This window comes from Ictidomys tridecemlineatus, chromosome 8 (genome assembly GCF_052094955.1).
Source record: "Ictidomys tridecemlineatus isolate mIctTri1 chromosome 8, mIctTri1.hap1, whole genome shotgun sequence".
NCBI classification, from domain to species: Eukaryota; Metazoa; Chordata; class Mammalia; order Rodentia; family Sciuridae; genus Ictidomys; species Ictidomys tridecemlineatus.
In genome coordinates this window covers 29,840,190-29,863,443 of record NC_135484.1, presented here as the reverse complement: position 1 = coordinate 29,863,443, position 23,254 = coordinate 29,840,190, and the positions used below count along the sequence as shown (strand labels likewise).

General features: G+C 39.4%; 1 protein-coding gene across 2 annotated transcripts in view; it reads right to left on the bottom strand.

Annotated features, from left to right (window-relative positions):
* The window catches only part of Slc2a12 (solute carrier family 2 member 12), a 52,511-nt gene that overhangs the window by 22,768 nt on the left and 6,489 nt on the right, over window positions 1-23,254 (bottom strand). For both annotated transcript variants that reach the window (XM_040283354.2, XM_005329777.4), the window contains exon 2: window positions 11,319-12,659. In XM_040283354.2, the coding sequence (XP_040139288.1) occupies window positions 11,319-12,659 (1,341 nt within the window). The remainder of the gene's footprint in view (window positions 1-11,318; window positions 12,660-23,254) is intronic.

The following is a 23,254-nucleotide window of genomic DNA, read 5'->3' as shown; positions in this document are numbered from 1 at the left end:
TTTAAAGGTCAGAACACTTAACCCAAATCTAATATCTGAATACTATTGTGTAATGGCTATATTTGGTAATAAAATAACAATTTATGCAAAATGCCTTTTTTCTCTAAAGGTATATAAATAATTATCCCATAAGAATGATAGAAAAGAAAGATAAGCACATTAAAAGCCTTTGACTGTGATGATTCTGAGTGTTAGAGGCCTGCAGCCTAGGCGGAAATATAAAAAATACCAAAATCTCTTTTGAAACACTTGATGTGCTTCTGAAATGTAAGCCTCTTTGTCTCAAACTCAGTCTGCCTTGGATTGAAGCAGTTAAGTAAACTTCCAAGTTAGAACCTGCCATTTCACCTCCCTGTAATAGTCATAATTTTGAACTGTGCAAACATCACATGAACAATTTTTTGAAGAGCCAGAGTTTATTTAAATATAAAATCTAAATTTAAATGTTATGCAGATGACTCCTCTTATACTTCCTACTGATACCCATCTTCCGAAAGACTAGTTGTACTCCATAAAATAAAACAAACAAGAAGCTAAACTCGGCAATCTCCGAATCTAAAAATTCTAGTCTCTTGTTTAAAACAGAAAAGAGGACATCTGGGTTTTCGGATATTTGGTGGGGAGATAATGCTGAATGGGTCTCTGCTATTTCCACATGACTTGGGAGCAAAGGCACTGACCACTTTTGTTCCAGACTCTCTTTCTAAGACTACTTGATAGTGTCTCACTCTGGAGGAAAGGATAGCTTTGTTTTCTGTCCAGAAAAGTAAAGATAACATCTGCCTCCAAGAAGTCAGCAGGCTTACTGTCTTATAAAGGATTTGTGTTCTCTAAGGGTGGGTTTCCTCTCTTACACAACCCAAATGCTATTGCTATAAATAATAAGCCGCCCTTTGACTCTAACTAAGGAGTCTTGTATCTTTTTTAAAAAAAAAATCTGTTTTTTAGTTTTACATGGACACAATATCTTTATTTTATTTTTATGTAGTGCTGAGGATCAAACCCAATGCCTCATGCATGCCAGGTGAGCACTCTACCACTGAGCCACAACCCCAGCTCCAGGAGTCTTGTGTCTTTTATCAACATCCATGAAAGCAAAACAGCTAACTTCCTAGCTTGCGAGTGGGGCAAAATCTCAGGCCCTTTATAGTTATTGACAGTTTGATTATTTTTCAGCTATGGTATGATTTTTCTTCGAAGGTGTTTTATTACTATTATTAACTTCAGATTGCTCATTCATATCTGAGGAATTGAATCTGATTTTTAAACCCATGCTAATCCAATGAAATATTTGTATAAAATCTACTACTAATTAGGTAAGCAAAAAACATCTCCCTTGTAAATTCCAGACTTAGATTTTTACATAAAGGAATTACTTCAAATCTTTTTTTCTAAAGAGTCATATTTAAATGCATTCAATTGCTAAATCAAAGTAGGAATAATTATTCCTACCTTATGGATACCTTATTATGGAAAACCTCAATCTTTTTATTTTTTATTTTTTCCGGGAAATCTGTTTCATACTTGGATAACAAAATGGAAAAACTTGGAAATGAATATTTTGTCTAACACCATCAATTTTTTAAATGGCTTTAATTTCAGTAAATTTATTTATTTTTTAAGAATTTTTTAATATTTATTTTTTAGTTTTCAGCGGACACAACATCTTTGTTTTTCTATGTGGTGCTGAGGATCAAACCCAGGCCGCATGCATGTCAGGCGAATGCTCTACCGCTTGAGCCACATCCCCAGCCCCAATTTCAATAAATTTAAAACAAGAAACTTCTTTAGTCATCAAATATTAGAGATGGTCCTGCATCTGTAATTAAATAGCTTTATTCAGATATAATTTTTGGCCAAATGTGCCTGGGATTCACATTTATCTCATTCTCTAGATCTGGGATCTGATTCATACCAGAGGAGATCTGGATATATTAACCCCAGACTAGACAGCTTTCCTCTACTCACAGAAATTGAAAAAGTTCTAAATTTTTTTTTAAATTTATCCAACAAGTATTTATCCTGGCCAGGTTTGGAAAGCCACAGTGAACAGGGCAGAGTTTACATGAGCACAGGTCATATAGTCTAAATTAGTCACACCAATTTAGAAGAGTGAGCATTTGGGTGTTTCTTGAAATCACACCTTTTGCCTTTCACCAAAGCTTCATGATTTCCTGTAAAATCTGTCTGGTTTCTTAGGAAGTTCTCTTGACTGTAGGTGATCCAGGATTAAAACAGGCTTCTCAAAGCCACAAATCCATTTCTGTACTCTTAACCCAACTGGAATAGTTTATAGAGGAAGGTGAAGATGACCAACATATTATAAATCAAATTAGGCATGGAGTGGACACACAGGTAGCAAAATACCCACTGAGGTCATTGCTGACATCATCAGAACCATTCTCCTCATGTCTAGACCATGACCAGATGTTTAATACCACCAGTCATGGAGTGTACAGAGTCCAAGTTATATGTGAGGCACTAAGCTCAGGGTACCGTATACAGATTGCTTCATTTAATTCCACAATCATGTGGTGAGGTAGGGATTATTGCCCCATCTTCTCAGAAAGGAAATTAAAGCTCTGAGAGAGAATCTGAGAAGCAAGAGTCTTATTTGTATCCTACTCAAGATCATTTGTGATCTATTGTGATCCCTGCTTAAATCTCCATCCTCCTAGATTGTCATGTTTTGTTTTGTTTTGTTTTGCTGTGGCCCAAATGTCAGCACCTCAGAAATGTCTTCTGTGTCCATTATATCTGAACGAATCCTCCTTCAAGCATATTCTTCTCTTTAATTTTCTTTATCACTCATTTCCACCAAAATTTCAATACCCCTGTTTCCTGAAGTAGTATTCTACATGTATTCATTCTTTGCTTATCACCTGTCCCCACCACTAACTCCATGAGGACAAGGTGTAGATCTCTCCCATCCATTTCTGAATCTCCAGCCCCTGGCACCATATATGTCAATATATGTCATTGAGTGACACACACCTGCCAGATGAGAGAGTTGATCAATGAATCCCCACACTTTCTCTCTCTGCTGTTTTCTTAGTCACTCCAATATACTGACTGCTGCCTATTTCAGTCCTCAGAGTTAGTAAGAGATTGGGAGGGATTATTTGGTATCACTGACATTCAGCCTTCAGTGAAAGGTTCCACTTGAATATGTGATTCAAAGGTAGTTGAAAGATGATGGCTATAATCTCATTATCTATCTTAATTTGAGATCTTGGGCAAATTTTTTTTTCTATCTGCTCATAATGAAAAATACCAATCATGACATGGAAGAAGGGGTTCATTAACCAACTTATAAATACATGATTGTTGGATTGAAAAAGTCCTAATAATCATTGGGGGGGGGGAACAGTCACACACATTTTTCTGAGTTACAGTGGCTATTTTAAGGAAGTCTGGGTCTCTACACAAGTATAACCTTAAATGAACTCATCAGGCTTTGAATCTTGGCTCATCTTCTCTTACTTCTGAAGTGTGAGGAGAAGAGAAATCCTTACATGCTCCATTTCTTCACAATGTCAAGAACTACTGATTTTATGCTAAAAAATTTCCAGTTGTTAAAAAGGGCTAAAATGCCCTTTAGGACCACCCAGAAACACAGTAGAAAGTCAAGTTAAGACATTGAATGTATATTGAAATGAATAATGAAGTATGGACCACAGAATATTTAATAAAAGCCTCTAATAATGGCAGTGAATTATATATACTGATTTTATGTGATGGAAAATTTTTAATATTAATTACAGAGAAACAGAGGATAGGGGCTGTTACCTCTTATGGGCCATAAACCCCTTCAGCAGACTACTGATGCTAATAAACTCCTTCTTAAAATATTTTACATGTAAAAAATAAAGAAATAAAATTACTTGATACTATATTTATGCTTCCCTCCCGAATTCTAGATTCCAGGACAATCTTGTTGTTTTACAGTTAGAGAAACAAAAGACCAGAAAGTGAATGTTGTAGTGCATATACTTCATCCTCAAAATAGAAACACTTTCCTGGCAGAAGAAAACCATGCTGTGATCTAATACAATGAAGGAATGTTGTTCTAAGCCAACCCATATTTAAGAAGATTTAATAAGGATGGTTTAATCTTCCTTTTGCTGTTATGTGAGAACAGCACATACTTTACCCTTTAAACCTCTGTTTATACAAGAGATTTGTTTGGATTACAAGCAATAAACTCTCTAAATGAAATACCTGAGCAATAATTACATCAGGTTAATGAGCTTTAAAATGCATTCAAAACCTGGTATAAAAATTCTGCTCCTAATAAAGACCTTGTTTAAATTTCAACTAGTTTAAACCAATAACCTAAAATGCAATTCTAAGGATTGAAATGGAATTCCTATGGCACATTTTCTTTAGAAAAGAAAAACCACAACATGAATGTAGATATAAATGACTAACTCTTAGCAAAGGGTGGGGCTGAAGGACAATTATTCAGATTCTCCTAAAACCACTAGGAAAATCTGTAGTTCAAGTCATGGTGAGAAATGATTGTTCCTTTAGAGAGGGTGATTCAGATGTCTATCTCTGATGGCATGATGCAGCAGGACATGTGAACACCCAGGTCAGCCCTTGGTACTACAGTTATAAGTTAGACAAACCAGGAGATGGGAGACTTACTCCCTCTCTCACATCCAGATTCCCTATGATTCCAATAGTCTCCCTCTTGCTAGCATTACTTTTGGTCTATAACATTTTCAAAATGTTCGACCAAAAGCCTCTTTCTGTTTTTTGGCAAAAAAAAAAAAAAAAAAAAAAAACAGATGCTCATGTGCAGGCACACAGACACACACACATAAATTCTAGGATGACTCTCAGATACTCTGTGTCCAAATAGCTATTTATAACTTAATAAAGAAATGCCCAATTGCCTCCCATTGATTGGTTCTGAGCACTACTATCTCCTCTGTACCTTTTCTTACAGACAAAAGTAGAAGGAGATTTTTTAAAATCATGTCCAAGTGATAGATTGTTCTGCAAAATCCTTGTGATGGTCTCTGGCAGCTACAGGACATTCTTGGCAGTCTAGCGTTTCTAGCTCACTGGGGCCTTCATCCGCCCACTTGAGAACTTGACACAAGTAAAGGAGCACACGGAGATCTTTTCTGCATCTGCATGGTTATTTTCAAAGTCTTTCTCCACTTTCCCTCAGCAGCCTAAATGTAACCCAGCATCATTTTTAAACAGACTTATCTAATGGTTATTTAAAAGGACAGAAAGAAAAACACAAGATGTGGTTCCTTCCTTCAAAAAACAATCCAGTAACTCTATATTCTAATTAATACACCCTCCAAAACTTCAACAACAACAACAACAACACACACACACACACACACACATAGAAGCAATGCATGATGTCCTTAAGGACGAAGCTGAGTTATTCTATTACAACACTGATATTCTACTCTATGGCATCAAAGTGCTCCCATACACATTATTAGCTCATTTGACTCACCTAGGCTCTGGCAGATAGGTCAGGCATTATTAGACCCTTTTCATGGACTGGAAACAGCTTAGAGAAGAGGAATGACTTCACTAAGAGCTGAGACTAGAATCCAGGTTTTTTTTTTTTTTAATTTTAATTTGGTCTGTTCATAACCTGAGTCAAATGACTCTGCTAGAAATTCACTAGCTCATATGAAAGGAGATCTGTGAGAAAAAGTGTAGATTCATAGAGGAGGTAAGATTTTCCATTAAGATCCAAAGAGAGGAAAGATATGGATAGAGAAGAGAGGGGAGGAAGAGGCCACTACAAGTGCTGTGTGTTTATTGGCCTGGGGGTGGAGCAGAGGGAAATGAAGAAGCCCAGGTGGGCCAAGAATTGCCTGGTTGCACAGTGCCTGGGGCATCATTCGCTACTTCGGAGGTAATTCTCTGAGAATGGTGGCCCTGGAGCACAGTTTCATACACTGTCAAGTAAATAGTGCTCAGATGCCTTGAAAGATAGGGTGAGATAATGAAGGACCTTGAAAAATATCTTCTCTCAAAGATAGTTGATAGAGTCCTGGAGAGTATGGAATTAGTCCCCAGTGGCCTAAAGTTCTAGTCCTATATCTGTGTGACCTTAATCTCCTGTACCATCTTATTTCTTTTCTATAAAAGGAAAATGTCAGACTAAATAATTTATAATCTTTTTACCTTGAAAGGCACCTGACTTATGGTGAAAAAAAGAAAAAAAAGTAGGAAAGAACAGAAAATTGGGGAACATGGGCAACATAAGGAAAATGTATATAAGTAATACAGAAAGATGGGTAGGCGTTGAAGGTTCTGGAATGGAAGAGGACTACTGGAAGGACCTCCCAGTAATCTAGGAATGAGAACATAAGGCTAGAAAAGGATGTTAGAAATAGAAAGGAAACAATAAACAGGGGGGGCTATTTGTGAAGAAAAATCCAAAAACATTTGGCTACTGACTAAGTTGAGTAAAGGCCCCAAAGCATCATTTCCAAGTAGCTGGAGGAGTGGTTACCCCATGTAAAAGGAAGGGAAATGGTAAGAGACTTGGTATAAGAAGAAAAAAATTCCACTTCAGGCTTGTTGTGTTCGGCTGTCAGTGAAGCATCAAAGTGGAAAAGACTCATACCCATTGGGGAAAAAAGGAACAGGAAGTCATGTGAGATGACAGAACTGGAGATAAGTGAGAACCATCCTCTCAAGGGAGATGATTAATGTTCCTGAGAAAACAAACATGAAAACCTTTATGATGTATCAGCCAAAAAGTGTTTTTCAGTTTTAAACAAACAACAGCCAAGAGATTAATAAAATGATCTCACTTTTTCTTAGAAGTGTTTTGAATGGAAGCTAATTATACACTTTAATAATTAACATTTAAATTTTTTAGAAATGTTTACTACAGAAACTGAAGACCGAATTCAGGTCCCTTGGCCTTTTGAAATGTATTTTTCCGTATTCATGTCTATCCTATTTGAGTTCCCAGTTTATGATTGCTGTGGTTTTATACTGTGTTACCTCAACTAAGGTGGACCTACATTTCCAAGAATTCCCTTCCTGCGCAGTTCTGGATGAGAGTTGAGATGAGAATCCTGTATCAGTTTAGGACCAAAGTGACACATCAGCCCTGGACTTGCTTTGGTTGCCTCTAGCCATGATTACGGTCTGCATACCACGTTGCTCATCACTGGCTCTCTCATCAATGTGGGGGAGCAGGGATTGTGGCTAGATCTCTTCCTACATCTTCTCTAAGTCCCAGGCCAGGGAGGTACCTTGTTAGATTTCTTGGAGAAAGGCGGCCATTTTTCTGCAGCTGGCCTGAAACCCAGGATCTGATGTGGGGAACGACAGACTGCATTCTCTTCTCATGGACTCTAGTTTGTTGCAGCAGGTTCAGTGCTTTTTCTTCCCTCTGCTTTGAATCCTGTTTTCCCTCTGTCTGCAGAGACTCTAGGCTGCAATCAGATGCATAGGCAATAGTCTTCCAAGGACATCTTCACTAGCCTTCCTTTGTGGCCCTGATCATTAAGTTTTTGCTTTTCCTCTAGCTTGTCCTGTTCTAGACCTTGCTTCCTTGATTTCTTCCACAATTATGTGATGTCTATTCCCTTACCATATTACACACAGTAGCTCTTCTGGTGCAATTGTTCACGTGCTTACATTTACCCAGGCATTTCCCTACCCAACCTCCCTTGAATTGATTTCACCAAGCATATTGTACTTATTCTAAAGGGAACATTAGCTACAACCAAAGGATAATAACATTTCAAAATGCATCTTAATAATTTAAGATAAACATTGATAGACTAGGAACAAATATTAACATAAGGTCTGGGGCAACTAGGACTTCAGGTGCTTGACACGGGGCATTTACCAGCACCCAAGCTCCAGCTGGTAAGTGATAGAGAAAGAAATTTCTAACTTGCTTAAGCCATTGTTATTTTGGTTTTAATTTATATCAGCTGAGTCTAATTTTTAACAATACTTACATTCAACATATTTGAAATCAGGTTCAGTTATCCAAATAAATGCACATCAAAAATTCTCTTCTTATCATTATACTTCTCTTTTTTCCTATAGTTTGGCCTTTAAAAAAAAAATGCATACTCAACCTATCAAAGCTGCAAAAAAAGAGCAGTTGTGTCTCTACCTTGCAAAAAGTACAGAGTGGCCCATGTGACAGCCTGGTGAGTATACAGTGACAAACTACTTTCATTCATTCTTACTTTCAATGTCTCTTCCAGGAGAGGGCTGAACTAAAAATAATTAACAGATAATGTTTGGATCTGGAATGTCTAGGCACCTGGGTTAAAGGCTTAGACAACAGCCTGGGTGCTATGGGAGGTGTGAACCTTTAGGAGGTGGAGCCTAGTGGAAGGGAGTGAAGTCATTCGGGGTATGTCTTTGAAGGCAATATTGGGATCCAGGTCCTTTGCTGTCTTTCTCTTTGCTTTCTGGTCACCACTCCTTTGCTGTCTTTCTCTTTGCTTTCTGGTCACCACTATGTGGGTGTTTCCTCTACCACACATTTCTGCCATGAGGTACTTCCTTGCCACAGGTCCAAAGGCAACAGAACCAAGCAACCATGGATTAAAACTTCAGAAACCACGAGCCAATATAAATCTTTCCTCCTTTTATATTGGTTTTTCTGCTCCACACAGCAATGGAAAGGTGACTAGCACATTAAAATTTGCTGTCTATTCTTGTCTTGGACTAGGGAATTAATGTTAAATTTCAAAATACAATAAATGTTTTCATCTAATCCAACAAGTTGCTCAATTTTTTTTTTTTTTTGAGGTTCGGTGTCTTTGTTTTTAAAATTCAGTGAATATTATTTCTTTACAAGGTAGTGATGAAGGTAAAATGAAGTACTCCAAAATATGTGAAAACATAATAGGTGTCAGTACATATTGGTTGACTTTAAACTTTAATCATATTTTTAAAAATTAGAGTAGATTGTTGTTTAAGGAATCCTAGAAGGTAAATAACAAACATTCTCTAGTAATTGTTTCCAAAACCAAAGTAGGTTTCCTGAAAAAGGGAATTCATGATCTAATGCAAAGTGGTATCAAGTGATGTGTTAAAAACTGCAAAATTTGCTGCATTTTCCAAAAATTTTCAGAAGTCAAAGGCAGAAGACTGGCATGAGATTGAAAGGACTCTAACCATGAATAAGTTGATTCTGGAAATTTAAGATTGCTATATATTATTATATATATATAATATGTGCCATGACACAAACTCTTTCAACCTGAAAGGTTCAAAACATTGGGTCAAGAAAATTGATGTACAAGGAAATATTTTTAGTTTTATAATGAACATATATGGAAAAAAATAATTCTGACAAAAGAAATCAATAGGATTGATAACCTACTACCTGAAGTTTCTCAAATAAGCCCAACTTACTTGCTCATATAGGAAACTTTCACAAATAAGATCAAGTTGTTCCTCTGTGTATGACCTGATCCTCTGATAGACTATGAAGCACTTAAAATAAAAATGTAAAGAAGATGCTTGATCAGATGTCATTAGCTTAAAGTATCAGAATAGCCACATAAATATCACACAGATATATACCCAAAATATTGAATCCTAATAATGGTATAAATGTATTTTTAGAAGGTGTTCATTAAGAATATTTTATCATTGATAAGTCTTAAGAAGAAGGACCAAGTTTCAGGAACAAATCAGAGCAATCCAAGGATAATGGCATGCTAATATTAGTCTGTCTGCCCCACACAACCTTCTCTGGGAAATATGGAGCCAGAGGACAGGCCAGCTTTTGGTCACCCATGTTTTGAAACCTACAATCAAACCTTGCCCTTGTTGATTATACTTGAACCGACACCACTGACTTTGCATAGCAAAAAGCAGGGTTTATCAGATTTACTCCTCACCTCTTGGAATTTGAACAAATCAATATGTAGAAGCTGAGGTTTTAGAAGTGGGAGTAGAAGCTGAACAATGAAGAGGTAGAATTGAGGCAAGAGAGGCCATATCAGCAGTTTAGTGCCCAAAGATGGCGCAGGCCAACCCCAGTGGTTGCTGATTGGAAAAACCTGACTGGATATAGTGCACCTGCAATCTCCGTGAGGACAGGAATGAGGCCTTGCTTATTCATCACCATTTCCCTAGCATTTTGCATGGTTCTTTATTCTTAAAAAAAAAAAAAAAAAGCCACTCAACATATCTTTGGAATGCAGTTAATGAGTTAGCATTGAATAGAGAGAGCAAGCCCTTACTTGTCCTTCCTCTAGAAAGCCCATCCAGCACCTGATGCCAGAGACCTACATTTGCCATGAAATTCCTTCTTCAACACAGCCCCTATCTCTTCTTATTCGTCTGAAACTTCCAACATTTCCTTTTATTTTAGCCAATTTGTTTGCCTCCTTGGTTCTTGTCAATAAGTTTCAAAACTAACTTGGTAACAGGGAGAGACCAAGAAAAAGGGGGAAAAGGAGGGAGAGGAATGACAGGGGGAAAGAGAGAAAGAAGAGATGAAAGTAGGGGTGGCATAGAAAAACTGCCTTCAATATTTAGCACTTTTTTTTTTCCTAATGAGGCATTAAAAAGACCTTTCTCAACCACACTACAAGAAGGTTCCATCTTTGGATTGAGGCTAAAAGTCTGCAGAACTGCAACAAACAACCTATTCTAGCAGATCCATCTCTAAAAGAATTTACTCAAGAAGTGTTTGGATTTTCTTATTGGAACAGACTGGATCTAAAAAATAAAAAACAGAAAATATTGCCTGTTGGCTGCTCATATTGTGTTGAATGGACCTAAGTAGACTTCCATTATTCTATTTAATAGATAAGAGTGAAGTGCCCTGAAAAATTATTGTAGCAAATACAATTTACTCAGAGAAAAAATGCATCCTCTTCTATACTCATAATTTCTCTCTTCTTCAATATTACCTGAATATATTTATCATCATGTCTTTAAGAAAATATAAGCACTTGATTTATTTTGCTTCCACCCACAAGGAAACTTAGGAATGGTATGCAGGAAAATATAATCCCAGAAAACATTGCTTTCATAAAACAATACAATGTCCTTGGGCAATAAATCTCTTTATAGGTTGATTCATACCCAAACAGTTGTATTAAAGTATTTTCATATTTACTTATACTTTTTCAAAAGTCCTGGGCTTTTCAAAAGCAGGTACAAACTGACCACATTAGCAGAAACATCAGATGGCCATTATTACCCTTGTCTTGCTTCTAGTACTTATATGTAGCAACATATTACAGCAGTATGATGTTCTGACTAGTTAAAAACAGTACACAGACATTCATAAGGCAAGAGAGAAACGGGATAAAGAATAAAATACTTACTTGGTCCTAGACCAATAGAAAAAGCAGCAATATAAGCAAGCAAGCTGGCTAAGGACAGCCATTTCAAAAATGCTGGGACCTCAGCAGCGTCGGTGACTATCTGGTGTTCCGTTTGGCTTAGTCCAGCATTTGGTAAGGGTGTGGAGGTGACCTCCCCTCTCTTATCCATGTCACTTTGCATGGGCATAAGCGAGCCCCTGCTGAGGGAAGTGACCCCTTTAAAGTGATCTCTGAGAGTACTGTTGCTAGCTGACAGATTTCTTGCTCCATAATACATAGACTCGTCCAAGGACTGATTGATAGGACTGTGGTTTCTGCAGATGTTGGTGAAGTTCATGTGAATGTTAAGATTCACAATGCCCATGGTCAACAATGAAGCTGCCATTACAGAGGAGCCAATGCAGAGGAAGGTTCTGCTGCCAACGTGATCTACAAGAAGGGTGGCGGGGATGGTGCTGATGACCTTGACCACCCCAACCCCAGTGGAAGCGAGGCTGGCTGCCTCATTACTTTGAAAGCCAACAGACTTCAAAACAGTTGAGGCATAGAATAATATGTTTGGCTGGCCAGTGACTTGTACAAAAAATACCAGTGTTAGACCTATCATGATTCGGGTCCTCATGTTGTCCTTGGAACGAAACAGGTCCCAAAAAGTATACTGATATTCATCTTTCAAGGAAGATTTAATCACAGTGAGTTCCTCAGTGGTATCTGAGATGGCTCTTAACCTTCCAAGAACTTTGCTAGCAACTTCTTCTTGTCCTTTCATCACCAGAAACCGAGGGCTTGGAGGAAGACAGTACATCGCAATTGCCTGCAAAACTCCCAAGGGAATAACAAGACCAAACATATACTTCCATCCATGGGAAACACTGGCGAATGCATAATTTGAAATATAGGCAAAAAGAATGCCGGTGACAATCATCAGCTCATTCAGTGACACAAGAAGGCCTCTTCTGTGTTGGGGAGCAATCTCTGCAATGTACACACAAGTGGCAATGGAAGACAGGGAAATGGAAACCCCTATAGCAATGCGTCCCAATATAAGAACTGTGTAGGAAAAACTGAGTATCAAGACCAAGCTTCCAAGTCCAAGAAGACAGGACGACAAGATGATTGCAGTCCTTCTTCCATATCTGTCTATCAGGACCCCTCCTGTGAGAGAGGCGAGGAAGGCCCCAATGAGGAGGGAACTCACAACCATTTCCTGCTCATGGCAGCTCAGGGCTAGTAGGGTTTTGATCTGGAGAAGAGCCCCAGAGATGAGTCCAAGTTCATAACCCACCAGGAGGCCACTGAGAGCCGCAGTGACCGATGTCAGGAAAGTGAACAGGCTGCAACCTACAGGAGAGGAAAAAACGGACATTTGTTCCAAGTTGTAATTTTAAACATTGTGTGTTTAGAATGGAGGCTTAACCTTGTAAACAATGAGTTTAAACACAACTACAGAAAATCATGCACAACCCCCCCCCCAAAAAAAAAAAGATTAATTATAGAAGGAATTTTTCTTTTCTTTCTTGTTGAGGAGGAAAGACATGGAGATATTCAGGAAGTCCAGTTTTCCTCTATCTGTGATATTGATGTTGTTTTTAGTTAAGAGCAGACAGCCATGTGAGATAAGCAGGTGACTGATGATAAAGACTGAACAAACAAGGATACTGCTTAGCTTGTGCCTTGGCATTGGATTAGAAATTCAGCTAGCCTGGTGCTTCTGGTCCCACTCCAGTTCTCTGAAGACAAACTTCTGAGAGCAAGATGCGGTGGGTAGGAGCCTTTAGAAGGGCCACAAGCTCCCTGCAGTACACAGGAACCAAATGAAACTAGCCTCCAAAACACTCGCCCTCCTGTCTCCCCAGCCACATGAGGCTGTAACTGGCTTCGCTGAGGAATGTGAGGATGTTGGGGCAGGAAGTAGAAGTGGGATGGGAGGTGTGTAAAAGCCTTCACAAAGCCAAGGTTGTGTTAGAAGGAAAGAATGGGGGGGGGATGGGTGCAGGGGTGCAGGGTAGGGAACCAGCAATATTCACTATTCACTTTGAGTAAGAAGGAAAGGGAATGAATCAGGGAGAACTTTCTTTTTTAATGTTAACATTCTAGGGAAAAGGTCAAACAGCAAACAGTTATTAATTTCTGTTAGTAGGTGCACAGGTGCTTATTATATGTCAAAATAGAAACCAAAAATTTTAAAGTGGCAAAGGGAAAAGCATATTAGCACAGGAGAGGGCAGTTTCCAAAGTGCAGGACAAGAAAGCTCTGGCCATGCCTTAGTAACTGTCAATGGCCTGCACATCGTGTGTGGGGCTCAAGGTGGGGCTGGAGAGGTAGCTGTGATATGGAGAGTGAACTTGTATAGGTAGGGAGGGGACACTTCATGTAGACCTTGAAGGTCACAGTGACACCCTTTCATTGTATTGTATTCCAAGTATAATAGGCTCAACACCCACTGAATGGTTTCAAAATATTTCACACTATGGATTTCTTGTTTTCCTATGTGCTGCTGCTTGGAGACTAGCTCTTCAAGGAGCAAGACTGGGGGCAGAGAGAAGTATGTTGCCTTGGTTTTCAAAAGAGGAACACTTAGACCTGGGTGTTCGGAGTGGAACTGGAGACAAGGGGACAGATATAAGAATTATTTGGGAGCTAAAAATGACTATTCTTGCTCATGAATTGAAGGTGGGTGAATGTTCTGGGACCTAAGACGACTCTGTGCTTTGAGCACAGTATTTGACTTGCTGTATGCAGTACTGTATGCCACATGGGACGATACAACACCACAGGGAAGAACTGGGTGTGTGTGATAAAAAGAGGAACAAACATCAAAAGTTACACTTAGGACTTAACTAAAATGCTTTGCTTGTTTTACCTGGAAGATATTTGGGTACAAATGTCCAGTAGTGGATGTTGGATGTACAGATTTGGAGTTGAAAAGGCAGATCAATGCTAGAGATATATATTTGGGAGTCAGAAATAGGAAAATGGGTGAGATCACTTAGAATAGGGCAAAAGAATAAGCAGGATTAGGACTGGGACTTGGAGAATTCTGACATTAAAGGAAGAGGATCCAGCAAAGGAGGAGGGGAAGAAGCAGAACATGGGCCAGAAACAACTGCTTAGGGCAGACAGTCAGCAGGCCCATTTAACCCTGCCTTGGAGGAGAGGAGACTATATTTTGGAAATGTTATTCTGCTCTCCTGGAATAAAGCAGGTCAAATGAAGGTGATATAAATCTCTTTTTTTTTTTTTAAAGAGAGAGTGGGAGAGAGAGAGAAAGAGAGAGAGAGAGAATTTTAATATTTATTTTTTAATTCTCGGCGGACACAACATCTTTGTTTGTATGTGGTGCTGAGGATCGAACCCGGGCCGCACGCATGCCAGGCGAGCGCGCTACCGCTTGAGCCACATCCCCAGCCCCGATATAAATCTCTTCTCATCACAGATTTTCCAAGGTATTTTCCATCTACAGGGTCCTGGTGGGATATGGTAATTGGGAGATTCCAAAATTCCATAAATAGAAACCAAAAAAAAAAAAAAAAAACACTGAGTGTTTAGATGGAGGGGTTAAAAAGAATGCAGTAATTCTTATTAAATAAAACTGATTTGTGAGCATTAGACCATTAAATTAAAATTAAATCAGTAATTTCTTTAGCTAATCAGAAAATAAATATTCATCACCATTTTATAACAGGCTGAACCATGTACATAAATAGTGGTAATAAACAAATGTACCCCTTTCTCCCAAGAAACTGAACTACCCGATGATATTTCCATTATCTATTATTTATCATGTACTGGTTTTATATGCAAGATGACTTTGAAGTGGTCTCTTATATAAAGTACTTTTAGGCCATTCGGTATCACTCAGGCCTTCAGTTTCCACATATTCTTTTTCCCATATAGTCTTAAAACCCTTATTAACAGTTCCTCGACCACAGAATGAGTAGGCAGAATCTTCACATTTGGAAAAGAATATTTTATTATTCTTACCTTTACTTACTACTCCTTTTATCCATGATTGGTATGTGATTCCTGTGTGTCTTTGGCAATTGGTAATTGGTCTCTGATATTCTGATTGAAGAAATTTTGGAGCTTGAAACCCTTGGAAGACACATTAAGTGAGGCATTGGAAGGCCATTTGGAGTGACCAAGGGCAGCCAGGGCCTCTGAATTAAGGATACAGGGAAATGAATCCCAGAATGACTGTGTAGTACAAGATTGTCCTTGCCACCTTGTCCATCTCCTTCTCCTTCCCCTTCCTTGCTTTCCCTTTTATTAGATGAGAAAGAGCATTTCTTTCAATGGAAAAAAAAAAAAAAAAACTCCTTAAGTTTCAAGGATTCCTTCCTTTGATGCTCTATTATCATATCTTGGACAGGGGTAGGGGAAGTAAGTCAAAAGAATGGGGGTCACAAAGCCTGCTTCCTACAGTCTGGGGAAATTACCTCCTGAGAGAAGAGGGATCTGGCTTCTGCCGCTGCTTTCTGGACTTAGGTCATTTGCCTAGTTCTTCAGCCAGGGCTTGTAGGACACTGACAAACGGGGATGTGTGCAAAGGGTCTGGAAGCCATCCCAGTTTGTCAGAGTCCCTGAAACTTAACACTGAGCCACTTCAGAGACATAATAAAGCTATTTCCACATAAATTGGTATGAAACATTTTACCTTCAATGTTACATAACAGATTAATTTCTTATTACCTGTCTTTCTATTTTACCTATCTCTAGACCTATAAGATTGAAAAGTTGCACTAGGACATTCTATGATCTTAGTCCCAGGTGGAGAGCTTACCAACATGCTGTTGTAGGCCACAGAATTAAGCTAAAGCTTTAACAGTCTGAATTTTATTTGTCTTCCCTCTTCCATGCTTTAAAGGGTGCCACCTCACACTACCATTCTCACTCACCTTACTGCTGGGACTTACCACTGCTGATATTTCACCACAACCCTCAAGCTATCCTTTCAGCTTTTCTAATTCAATGTATAAGGCTACCTAATTCCAAGACTGCAACCTCTGACACCTCAAGACACCATCGGGGCTACAGATAGAGTCTTGGGGTGTCAGAGGCTGTTGCTACTTTCCCATTTAAAAATCATGAAGAGTGTCTACTTTTTGGTTAATGATGATGATGATAGGAAGATGTCATTCTGTGGATGCCAGGAAACACAGTAACTATTCCAAGAGATCTGGCAGTGAGCAGAAGAAATAGGATGTGGTCTGAAGGGATGGCAAGAAGGTGGGGTTTGTGTTGCCTAAACATAGCTGCTAGAGTTTGGGGCAGCTGAGTGCACTGAGAAGCCATAGCCAGGAGTAGGGAAAATGAGAATTTGAAATTACTGCTTTTCAGAAAATCCCCAGCTCTGAAGTCAAGCACTCTGCCCTCAACACTATTTCATTTGTGGCCTTGCTTCACAGGGTCCCCCCATCGTTTACATCCTTGTTCTCCCTAAAAGTGCCATAGGGAATTCTCAGCTATTCATGGACATCACCAAGGTAGAACTGTTTGGTGCCCATTGACTGTTTGGTTCTGCTCATTCTGTGTCTTCTGGCCACTTGGCTCAAAGACCACTCACTGCAATAGGAAAGTCTCCAGCATGCCTCCGAAGGCAGTGACCTCGCTTCACTAAGGTAATATGAAGATGTGCTCACAATCGGAGGCATTAGGCAATTCAGCGGTGAGACCCACAGCACAAGGCACAGGGGGCAGCACCGGCCATGAGATTGCAGCTCTGGCTTCCACAATGGCTGCATTGTCCCTGCTCTCGGTGAGTCAGATGAAATTCCAACTGGAACCAGCACTCAACACAAAAACGCTCCATTTTCCGCAATATTTGAGTTTCTGCTTGCTTTCTCCTTCCCTTTTTCCCCCATATGCCTACCATGGTGTATGGACATAATGGGCACACAATAAAAACTTGCCACCTGACTAAATCCCACAGCAGGCTGAAAAGCAGGCACATACAGGTTGCTTTGGCAGGCAGCCAGGTAATTATACATACAGCTGACCAACTATGAATGCTTCACAAATTTAAAAGAACCCCCTCCCCTTCATGTTTTGTTAAAAAAAAAAAAAAAAAAAACAACTTGCAATTGTCCAAATAGCCTTGCTGTTTGTGTTCCCCCTTTTTTGGCTCTTTCTCCCCAAATACCTTTGATGTCAACTCATCTTTCAGCAGCTATCTCAAGCGCCACCTTCCCCTGGAAGACCACCCTTAGTCACGTCTGGGTCCTGCCCTGCTATAGTCTGCTGTGTGGCTCCCAGCCCTTTTGTGTTCCCTCTGTGCACAGGCTATTTTCAGAGGGCCTGTCCCATGGTAAGGCACTCATTGATGGACTTATCTGCCTTCATGGTTGACAGAAAGTTCCTTGAAGGCAAAGCCCTTCTTTATGCATATCTGTGTTCTCACCTGTAATCATTTGGCACAAGGAAAATGGTCATTGTTTGTTGAGTTAATAACTGAATGAATAGAAACACTACTCCAGGGTACTTGGTCCCCTCCTCCCACAGCTGTATTGTCAGACTAAGTTCAATACATAATATTAGGTCATGGCGGACTTCAGTCTGATGATACTCAGTGTTTAGCAGTTCCCTTTCAGGAGCCAGATTTTCAAGCCCCACATCATTGTACACATACCAGTTCTTGGGCCCATCTGCACCATTTGCTATTTCCAGAAACTTCTGCATTCTTTCACTTGTGCTTCTCATCATGCTGCCCCTTGCCCGCTCAACCCCATACCCCAGTGTCTTCCATCTTCCTCCACAGCCTGGGGAAACCTGATTTCATCTTTGAAGATCTAGCTCTAATATCCCCAGCTCTACAAAACCTTCCAGACTTCCCTTCCTGGGTTAGCACTGATCTCTCTCTCTCTCCTCTCTCTTGCATCCTATGACAGCAACCTGGATTATATTAAATTATTTCTGTCTCCTGCCTTAGATTGGGAACACCTTAAGAGCAAGAGTGCATATCACAGACCATGCTCAGGAGAGGCTCTAGGATAGGCCAGGAAGGAGGTGTTCTGGCTTAAAAGACTGCTCTGCCACAAATTCCCAGAGGACATGTCCATGGAGAATGTGCTACAGGGTTTCCAGCCCACCAATGGTCCAAGATGCTGCCTTTGGGCCCTGGACCACATATGGTGCCCCATGTGATGGTAATATTAGGCTCTAGCCTTTACCTAACAATTATCCCCACCTCTTCTCTGAACCCCAGTCTTCCCTCTAACACACCGTGAAACTCAGGCCAACAGAAATTTGGCTTCCCTCAACACCAACTATTGTTTGACATTCCAGAAAAATAAAAAATAAAAAAAAGATAGGCACCTTCCTTTCTACCTTCCTTCCTGTGAATTTTTCTGGTACTTGTTGAGTTCTTCCACTAAAAAAAAAAAAAAAAAAAAAAAGGTTTTTCTGGCTGGTGCAATGGCACACATGTGTAATCCCAGCCCCCTGGAAGGCTGAGACAGGAGAACTGTGAGTTCAAAGCTAGTCTCAGCAACTACGAGACTAAGTTGCTAAGCAACTCAGCGAGACCCTGTCTCTAAGTAAAACACAAAATAGGGCTGGAAATGTGGCTCAGTGGCTGAGTGCCTCTGGGTTCAATCCACAGTACCAAAAAATAAAAAGTTTTCTAATTTTTTTTTTTATTTTTGGTCCAGTTGTTTAGAATTAATTATTTATATGTTCCTCTCCTTTTTCATACCTATCCTCTTGACCTTTTCATCTACACTCTCATATTTATCCTCCACATATTTTATCCTCCACAGCCCAGATTTGGGACAGTTATTCTGCTTTTGTAATTTTATTCTCCTTCACCTGTCTTGTAAAGCTCTAATTGCATCGCGGTTCTCAGCTAGCTCTACCTTTGCCTTAATTTATTCTTCATCATCAGAGGTTGCTATGGTGTGGATGTGGTTTGTCCCCCAAAGGTTCATGTGTTGGAGTTCTTGTTCCAGTGTGGTGATACAGAGGTGGTGGGAACATGGAAGAAGTGGGCTCTAGCAGTAGAGGTTAGAGGTCATGGGTGCTGCCCTTGGAAAGGAAGGAGGCTTCCTGGAGTGAGTTCTGGTGGGAGTGAGTAGTTAAAAAAAACTTGAACCTGACCCCTGACTCTTTAGATTCCTATTTAGAGATGTGATCTCTTCCTCCCACCTGCCATTGCATTTTGGTCCTCACCAGTGACAAGACTAATGCTTCCCCAATTTTGAACTTTCAGCCTCTAAAACTGGGTGTGGTGGCACACACCTATAATCCCAGGGAATGAGGAGGCAGAGGCAGAAGGATTGCTAGATTTACAGTTCTTCCTTCTAGGAAGAACGCTGTACTTATTACAATTAATGTTTGGATGTTCAGGTGGATGCTAAGGCAGAGGCTCACAGGGCATGTTCATGGTGAGTGGGTAGACTTAGGGAAGAAAGAAGGGAGAGGGAGAAAAGGCTGAGGGGCTTTACATAATACAGAGGGAGAATTTTTGAGAGAGGAGGAGAGAAAGAGGGAGGAGAGAAAGAGAATGAGAATGATATCAGTGAAGTTAAAAGGGCTCAGAAATAGGAGAAATGAAAGAAAAGGTCAGGATAAGTTGTCAAATTGTGTGGATGGGGATGGAGAGAGAAGCCTAGGGAGCAACGTAGGCTGATTTTAGGAAAGTGACTTTATGAGAAATTTCCTCGAGGGATTAAACAACAGAAGTTTAAAGAATGGGCCCACCTAATAGTCCAATACAGTATAGCCCTTTTCAAATCATTAGTAACGATCTGCAGAGGGTTTATAAGACTGGGTTTGGGACTGCAAAGGGCAAAGGGCCATGGTCTACTTATGGCTTAGAGTGGGGTTAAGGGGAAATACCAGTGGCTGGAAGGGAAGGCAAGAATCCGGAGAAAGCAGAAAGAGGGTCCAGGAAGCATCAGAAGAATCAGCACCTTGGGTGTGCTGGGCACCACGGGCTGGTAGGGGCAGAAAAGACTTAGGAGGTATGTGGGGTTTAACCACAAGAAGGCTGTAGCCATTTATTTGAATATTGAAAGAATGGTGACCCTTAGAGCTGCAGAATCAGGAGGCATGTGGTGGGGTTTTTCAATGAAAACTAATTCTGTCTCTATACCATCACTTGCAGCAGCTGTCTTGATTTATCTAAACTAATATGGTCTTCTTCCCAGGAGTTCCTGTTTTCATGGTCAACACCCAGGTCTCTCAGCATGGTTCCTGTGTACAGCTTCAGATTCCTTGATGTTCTCTTTCTTCATTTTACATTCTGTGCTCCCATCCTATCAAAATATTTGCACTTCCTTGAACATGCCATTCTCCCTTGTATATATGTTATTTTCTCAGCTTAGATAGTATGTAAACCTATTGGCTTCAGTTATACTTCCTATTTTTTTATTTGTTTCTTTTTGATCATTTTTTAATTTTTTTTATATTGGTTCTTTTTAGTTAAACAGGACAGGAGAATCCATTTTGACAAAGTTACGCAAGCATGGAATATATCTTATTCTAATTAGGACCACATTCTAGTGGGCGTACACAATGGTGGGATTCACTTACATATTTTCACATATGTATGTAGGAAAATTATGTCAGATTCATACCACTGTCTTTTGTATTCTTATCCCCTCTCCCTTCCCTTCATTCACCTTTGTCTAACCTACAGAACTTCTCTTCTTCCCCTCTCCCGATCTTTACTGTGATTTAGCTTCCACATATCAGCAAAAAAATTCTACCTTTGGATTTTTGGTATTGGCTTATTTCACTTAGCGTGAGAGTCTCCAGATCCATCCATTTGCTGGAAAATGTCATAAAGCCATTCTTTATGACTGAGTAATATTTCATTGTGTATATGTAACACAATTTCTTTATCCAGTCATCTGTTGAGGGGCACCTAGGTTGGTTCCATAGCTTAGCTATTGTTGACCTGCTATAAACATTGTTGTGGCTTCGTCACTGTAGTATGCTAATTTTTAAGTCCTTTGCATATATGCCAGGGAGTGGGATAACTGGTTCAAATGTGGTTCCATTCCTAATTTTTTTGAGGAATTTCTGGACTGCTCTTCATAGAGATTGCACCAATTTGTAGCCCCACCAACAATGTATGAGCATACACTTTCCCCCACATCCTTGCCAAGATTTATTGTTACTTGTATTCTTGATTGTCATTCTGAGTGGAGTGAGATGGAATCTCAATGTAGTTTTAATTTGCATTCCTCTAATTGCTAGAGATGTTGAACATTTTTTCATATATTTATTGACCATTTGTATTTCTTTGTCTGTGAAGTGCCTGTTCAGTTCCTTTGCCCACTTATGGATTGGGTTATTATTATTATTATTATTATTATTATTATTTTGAGTTCTTTCTATCTCCTGGAAATTAGTGCCCTATCTGAGGCACAGGTAGCAAAGATTTTTCTCCCATTTTGTAAGCTCTCTCTTCACATTTTTTCATTGTTTCTTTTGCTATGAAGAAGCCTTTAAACTTGATGTCATCCCATTTATTGAGTTTTTTTTCTTGTGCTTTAGGAGTCTTGTTTAGGAAGTCAGCTCCTGAGCCAATATGTTGAAGTATTGGATCTACATTTTCTTCTAGTAGATACAGTGTTTCTGATCTAATGCCTGGGGTCTTATATCCACTTGGAGTTGATTTTTGTGCAGGGTGACAAACAGGGGTTAACTTGCTATTACTTATAGATTTCCAGTTTTCCCAGCACCATTTGTTGAAGAGGCTATATGTTTTTGGCACTTTGTACAGTATGAGGTGACTGTATTTATATGGTGTTATGCCTTCTTGACTCAACTTAGTCATACTGTCTTCCAAGAGGCTTCAGGAACTGGCCAGACTCATTCCTCTGTGCATCATCATGGTATTATGTACCTGGCCACCTCTCCATTGTAGAATTCCTGAACTCTTCTCTCTCTTTTTTTTTTTCCCCAGTTTTCAATCAGCATCTGCAGTTTCTGGATATCTTTTATTTACCATTGGGCCCCAGGACATAGCATCATATCTGATTCCTAGTAGATTCTCAATATTTTCTTCACCACAGAGATATAGTCTGGTAAATATGTTGTTAGATAATTTCATTGTTCATACAAACATCATGGAATTTAATTATACAAACCTAGATGGTCTAGCTTACTCCACACATAGACTATATGGCATATCCTATTGTTTCAAGGCTACACAATTGTACAGCATGTCACTGTACTGAATACTGTAAGCAATCGTAACTCAATGGTATTTGTGTATCTAAACATAGAAAAAGTACATTAAAGGTATAGTATAATCTTATGAGACCACCATCATGTATGAGCCCATTGTTAAACAAATCATCAATATACAGTGCATGACTGTAGCTGTGTAGTTTTTTTTTATCTTTCTGATGAGTTGGTAAAATCTATAGATGGGGATAATGTCCTCAATATCCTTACTCTGAAGCATTCAACTGCGCCTCTCACACAGTATATGTTTCATGGATTAAAATACCTTTTAGTTCAGTTCAATCAGCCCTTCTTCACTCCTGTGCTCATATAACCAACATGTATGTACTATGTGCATGTATGTACAAGGCTTACACAGATGGTCAGCAAAACCAGCCTTGGTGGTTATAAGCACCATGTTGAGATGTTTCCTAGGTCACATTTGGATTCATCGCCCCATTTATGTTATCACTGATGAATAGGTTGGAGATATAGGGAGCATAATTCCAATTTACTATGGATTACACAGTACTTTCTAAGCACAATGAGACAGCTCAGAAATCTGATATGTATGATAATATATATTTTATCCAGGAACTTAAATGTTTACAGAAAACAAAAGGCCAAATGAAAAAATAGGGAACTAGCTAAAATTGAATCCAATCAGTTATGAAATGAGTGTAACTGGTTTCTAAATTCCCAGATTAGACATACTGGAAGTAAAGAATGCTGACTGATATTATTAGTCAAGAGGGCAAAAC